Raw genomic sequence first — 6398 nt, 5'->3', positions numbered from 1 at the left:
AACAATGCAAACCATGAATTGTTTTGTACTTATGTTAATGAAACAGCATTCCAAAATGGTATTTGTACAATATTTGGTTGACACATAGATAGATAGATAGATAGATAGATAGATAGAACAAAGATAAGCTGGTTGTTTTTTCAGCATTCATAATACAGTCAGAATCCCACGCCGCCTTCTAACTTTCTATGCCATGAAGCATTAAAAAGACTGACGTCAATAAAGCAGCAACAAGGCCTGGGTGAGCGCGCGCCTGTCCCTTATCTCGTGCGCAGGGAAACCCCGAATCAGCCTCCGCGTGATGGCAGTATGAGGCAGTCCCTGCAAACCAGTGCGTGGGAGTTCCTCTCTTCGCCATGTCGGGGTGGTGCTGCAACGAGCTGAGGATACCCTGAACTGAGCAGAAGTCTCCCAGCCCCCCTCCTGCTACTCAATCCATCCATCTAACTGTCTACCCATCCGCCCCCACACGGCACCAGGCAGAGTCCAGCATCTCCAGCAACCGTTTCCCCGGATCAACTGCGACATATCTTCCCCCTGACCGACGGTGGACGGAGGAGAGACGCACCAAGTGATGCGGCTTCTGCAGCCCGCGCATCCCGCAGCACCGAAGACCGCACGCTCGCCCGTTAGGAGTAGGCGCACTTTCCCCATTATCTACAACAACCCATGAGAATGTCCAGCGCAGACATCATGGGTTTAAACCCTACCGACCGCGTAATCAAATGTAAGTGCATTGTGTTGTTGTGTAGCTTTTTAATCATACTCAGCATATTTAAGCATGCAGCGTTAAGTGCGATTGTGCCTGATTCGCGATGATTCTGTTTGATGCGCTGAAAGAAAGATCTTTTTTTATCAAAGATTTTTTGAAAACCTCATACGTCATTCATTAATGATTGATCAGTGATCAAAGGATGCTTCGGATGGTGTGTTTTGCATTCAAAAAAAGTATTTCTATTATATGAGATTGGCAACCCATTAAGGTTCCCTTAATGCTCAGCGATGCTGATGCAGGCGAGGTATGGCAAGTCATTTTAGCATTTATTCTTTTAAACTAACATTTTTTTTATGTTAGCAAATTAGTAACAAATACTTATTTATCAGATACTACACTGAAAAAAAAAACGATTTTCAAAGTTATAAATAAAAGATTATTGGAGTACGAAATTTCAAGTCAATGTGTTAATTAACATTTCTATGTAACTGTGAAATTTACTACCACTTTTGGAGTGAAAATTGTTTCTTTTGTGTTATTTTTTATGTTTTTTTTTTGCAACGAGTCATTCAAAAGTATCTACTAGTCATCAAAAAAAGTAAAGGGAAAACACAGTTGTTAACTAGTGAAATAAAAATGTTACTAACAACTGGGGTTATGACTAAATGGGTACTGGTATCTATTAAGTGCAATAAAACTGAAATAGTCTATATTGTTATTTTTTCCCCGAAGATGTAAATAAAACAATGATTACTGGAGGACTTTTTTTTCAATACTATTTTCATGTTCAATTCGGTGTGTTTTCTTTGTAATTATTTGTGAATTTTGTAGCAGTGTAGATGTAGTCTCTAATAGGTACTAGAATCTATATTACATGTATATATGCAGTAATTAAAACTAAATTGCAGTCACATAAATCTAAGAAACCGTTTTAAAGAATAAATGCGAAACGGCTTGCCACATCTGTGGAGCGCATCGACGGCTGCGCGCGCCTGCTGGCGGATGGATGAACTGTTATACAGTGCCAGGTTACCCGAGAGAGAGAGAGAGCCATAAAGGGGGAGGAGAGCAAGAGAAAGATTAACATCTCGATCCAATGAAATATTTTTGGCAGTTTGAGGATGACAGCGAAAGGACGACTTAAAGGTAGCGTGGCTTTTGCATTGCATTCCTGCATTGTTTCATGCATCTCCTTGCGCTCGCCCATACGCATCTTTTACTCCAATGTCAGTGAGAGCGCTTGTCGGGTAGCTACCAGCGCTCGGTTAACGAGGTGGTCTCGTGAGTTACCGTGTCGATTGTACGTGCAATGATGTGAAATGCCTCGAGACCTTGCAAGAGTGCACTCTTGTCATGCGGGGAAAATGCGCTGAGATGCTCGCAATGTCAGCTCGTGCATTGACATGCACATCCTTGCATAGATGGCCTATGAGGGTATTTTAGTGTATCATTCCGAAGCAGTTTATCGATTCGTTGGTACAGCGTTACACACTGCAAACAAGGCTGCACATAGAGGATGCACTGCATCCAGAAATCCCAGTGGCATCAAAGCTAAATTATTGCAGAAAAACAAGTTGCATTGCAGTACTATATATATTATGTGATGATGATGCATCGATACGTTAAAAAAACTATGCAAAACCATCATAACTAGCCTATACTAATGTTTGCATGCACTGTAAGCTTAGCTTATTCAAAGCTATTTTATATTTCCAGTTTTTGCAATAGATAATAAATATAAAATAACCATTAGAATGGCAAATAGTGAAGATGTGGGCATTACAGCATTACTGGATGATGGGATATGTGTGGATGTATAGTGTGGGCGGTTAGTGGAGAGGGGGTTAATTAGACTTCAGCAATGCCTGTGCATACTGAAAAGCTACCAAAAAGCATCTGTTCCCTGCCACCATAGTGTGTGAGCAAGTTTGGTTTGGGCAGAATGAGATGTATTGTGTACTGTAAGGTCTATCCCTTCAATCCTGGAGTGTGGCCGTCTGTAATTATTTAGCAACATATGCCATTCTGCATTAAATAATCATAGTGCAGCATGTGTGTATGTCATATTAACCATTAGGTATCTTGGGTAATAAGCTTTAGGGAAGGGCTGTGTGAGAGCGTGTCCAGATATAGCTGGTGTACAAGGAAAGCAAAGCAGCCAGTGTGAAGGTGAGAAAGGTATGAGGAGGACACAGCGGAAGTTAAAAACTGCCTGGAAGGGTTCCTGGAAACCTTTAGGAAAAAAGTAAAGTGGGTTATCATTCATATGGTATCAAGTGGTAATACCATGGTGCTCTGATATTATGTATATATTGCATTACATTAACTCCAGTGTAGGTCAGACAGTAGGTATTACCATGGTATTTATATGTGTTCTAATCTAGAAACCATGTGGTCCCAATGTTCAATATTTGGAGAATGGCATTCTTGACATGATTATTTAGATGTTGCTTGTTACCATGTCCAAAAAAAAACCTCCAAAACTTTTACTATAGTACAGTGTCCAGAAAATGCATTGGAAGATGGCACGATTGAGACAAACAGAAAGTGAGTAAGCGCGTGGATTGCTTGTTATGAATTTACTCATTTCCACAAGTTATTATGTGCTGCATTCTCCGTGAGACAGAATGCGCCTCACTGCCATCTGTCTCCTCTGGAATGTAGTAATGCGACAGTAATAACTAGATTATTCTAATTGCTTCATAGTGTATTTTTTTATGATTGGCACTAATAGGTGTTCTTGGCCCCTAGGAATGGAGAGGTTTTGAAACAGGACAATATTATTTGCATGCAGTCATAAACACACACTTTCTCGGCATTATCTAAAGAGCTTCAAAGACTGACATTATCTCCAGATTTTGTGTCTGTTCTAATTCATGCATGCCTCTTGCCGAGCGCTGACACGCAACGGGATGTTAAAGCCCAACACTGAAACTAAGAGTGTTGACATGAGCCTGGCGATAAATGAAACAAGAGCAGGTGAAAGAAAAGAGGGGGAATGTGTGAAAAGTGCAGAGGATGAGAAGTGTCAGAGACAGGGAATTAGGCACTTGACAGCAGATAGATGGATGGATGTGCATGCGCTTGTGTCCCAGCAATCTCTTTCTCTCAGACACAGGGGCAAACTCTCAGGCAGTGTTTGGAATAGAATTCTAGAGCTCTGTGTACTACACAGTTTATACTGAAAATTGCCAACTATATTTAAAAAATATTATGTGAAAATAGTATGTTAACTTTATGCAATTCTAATCAAACAAAGGAAGTTTATAATATCATACTTAGATAAATCTATCCATAAACATTCCCATTTATTTCAAATTGTTTAGTAGTGGATTTTATCAGCCAAACACCTGATCTATAAATGCCATGGACACTTTTGGATGACTGTCTTTTTACAAGCAGAATGGTGTAGCTAACTGAACCATACTAACTAGCCAAACCCATGTTGCACAAAGTAGTAACAAAGTACTTTTTAAGGAAAATAATATTTACTTTGTGGCCATATTTACAACGTCTCCAGACAGCTACTTCAGGCATGCAGTACAATCTATATATATGTTTAATTGCAAGACTCTGTGTTAATCACATGACACAATCAATAACAAAACAGAACTGTTAAACAAGATAACAAGACAAATGAACATGAATCAGTGAGCGAACAGAACTAATAATGAGAAAAAACAATGAACCGATGAAAACATGACCTGAGAAACAAGCTGTAACACGAGGTCACATGACACAAACATGACTGAAGTAAAAGTAAGACATGACATAAAAGACTTGACTAGATAGACCTGAACTGAAAACATGAACAGAACCCTTAGACAGACGTGACATATATAGCGTTAAGAAAGCATATTTTTCAGATCGGTCCCACCAATGCACATGTGCAAACCTAAGTGTGAGTCTCAGGTTTCTATGGGAACCAGAGCTTCTAATGGCAGCTGCAGTGGTGAAGTGACTAGAGCCATCATATTGCGCATTGCAGTTTCTCCCATTCATTAACTTTGTCACATGACCTCATTACATGCATGTATAATCCTCTTGGGATGTTCCTGTTTATGAGTTTGGAAGTCATAATTATGATGTGACTGCGTTTAAGAGAATGGAATGAATGTATTGGGCAATTTCAAAATTCTTTTAATTTCACTATTGACAAAAAGAAAAAATGAAACATACGGTGTGTAATTGATGCTTTGTCAGAGTTAGCATTCAGGTTCTGCCACAGAGAACAAACTTGAATACTTTTATTCATTTACGATACACAAAATGTGTACACATTAAAATATTCAATTGTTCGAATTACTTAATCATAACCAATACCAATTCGTTTCTGCCATTATTTTTAAATTCACTTGTCTCCAGCTTAGAAAGTCAGACTTTCTTGCTGGTAATTACAAAGTTTTGTGGGTTTCATATGCATTAATTTTGTAAATATGATCATTCTTATGACTTAAATGAGGCATATTACAGTAAATGCAGTCCAGTTTCAGTTTTTGGAATTTTTAATCTAATTTTCTATAGTCATCTTAATGCCTGGCAGAATGTTCAAGTAATGAGGCTAGAAAAAGTTGTGAAACATTGCAGCTGATAATACTCTCTTCATTTGTTACAGTGGAAATGGAAGGTCAAGAGTACATTGCATTGTGGGATATAGTGCTCAGTGCACTGCATACTGCAGTACTCTGTTGTATTCTGCACATTTTGCCAAATGTCGTAGGTCATCTAGGAAGTTCATGCATACATAAAATTACAGTATGCTGTAAGTAGTGTGCATCCTGCATCCTGCATAAATAGTAAGGCTAGTACTTTAGTATGAAATATGTAGTATGCTGTTCTGAAAGTAGCCATTGTCACACACTTCAGTTCTGCTTTCATGCATGTGAGATGCTTTTATCAAGGACTAAAGTGCTGGCCAGCTAACCAGATACTGAGCTAATCAACTTCATCGCCCACCTGAATGATGCAATGGAGAGAGAGAGCGAGAGAGAGCCAATCTTGCATCAAATACGGAGCACAGGACTGCAGGAAAAATTATGAAAACTGTTTCCTCCCACACAGATGCACAAACACACACAGACACACACATATGTTACGGGTCACTAGAGACGTTAACTTGAGCACACACACACACACACACGATGCAAACAGATGTGTGTAATGGAGAACGCTCACACGCTTGACAACTTTCACAAACCACAATCTGTTTCACACACACACACACATACACACACGTTGTAGGATGGAAAACAAAATGCAGTCATCTGTGCCCTGGGCAGGACCTCTGGCTAAAATCACACTCACCCCCTAGTCTGTCATTCATTATTACTTTTTATATGTCATGACTTCCTTTAAAGGAATAGTACAATTCTGACATTGTTTAATTGTTTACAAACCTGTATGCTATGGCTGTACAATTCATTGAAATAAAACAAAATCATGGTATGGCCCAGTGCACAGGCTGTTGTCAACAAAAGAAAAAAATTAAGGGCTTCCATCAAAATAAAGGTTAAATGGTATAAGATTTGAAAATGAAGAATTTTACACTTCCTTAAATATTAGTTCTTTACAGTTGTAATGTAAAATAAAATTATTATAGTATTTTTCTTGAATGGTCATATTTTTTTCTTAAATGGTCACATTTATGTATTTATCAACTGCAGTCTTTAAAAAAAAAAAAAAA

The 6398-nt window shown here is 38.7% G+C and overlaps 3 protein-coding genes across 5 annotated transcripts in view; all 3 read left to right on the top strand.

Annotated features, from left to right (window-relative positions):
- LOC122133921 (SH2 domain-containing protein 4A-like) overlaps positions 1-6398 on the top strand; it is a 956524-nt gene that overhangs the window by 83290 nt on the left and 866836 nt on the right. The window lies entirely within an intron of this gene.
- The window catches only part of LOC109066939 (sorting nexin-25), an 825452-nt gene that overhangs the window by 375166 nt on the left and 443888 nt on the right, over positions 1-6398 (top strand). The window lies entirely within an intron of this gene.
- LOC109096362 (serine/threonine-protein phosphatase 2B catalytic subunit alpha isoform-like) overlaps positions 216-6398 on the top strand; it is a 37361-nt gene continuing 31178 nt past the window's right edge. For 2 of the 3 annotated variants that reach the window (XM_042770648.1, XM_042770646.1), the window contains exon 1: positions 216-727. In XM_042770648.1, coding sequence (XP_042626582.1) covers positions 670-727 — 58 coding nt within the window. In that variant the 5' untranslated portion in view covers positions 216-669. Of the gene's footprint in view, positions 728-1703; positions 1862-6398 lie in introns of those variants that run through there. The other variant, XM_042770647.1, reaches the window with a different exon arrangement.

The sequence above is a fragment of the Cyprinus carpio genome, chromosome A14 (assembly GCF_018340385.1).
Source record: "Cyprinus carpio isolate SPL01 chromosome A14, ASM1834038v1, whole genome shotgun sequence".
Lineage (NCBI taxonomy): Eukaryota > Metazoa > Chordata > Actinopteri > Cypriniformes > Cyprinidae > Cyprinus > Cyprinus carpio.
The sequence above is the reverse complement of the archived record's forward strand: the minus strand, read 5'-3'. Positions and strand labels throughout refer to the sequence as shown.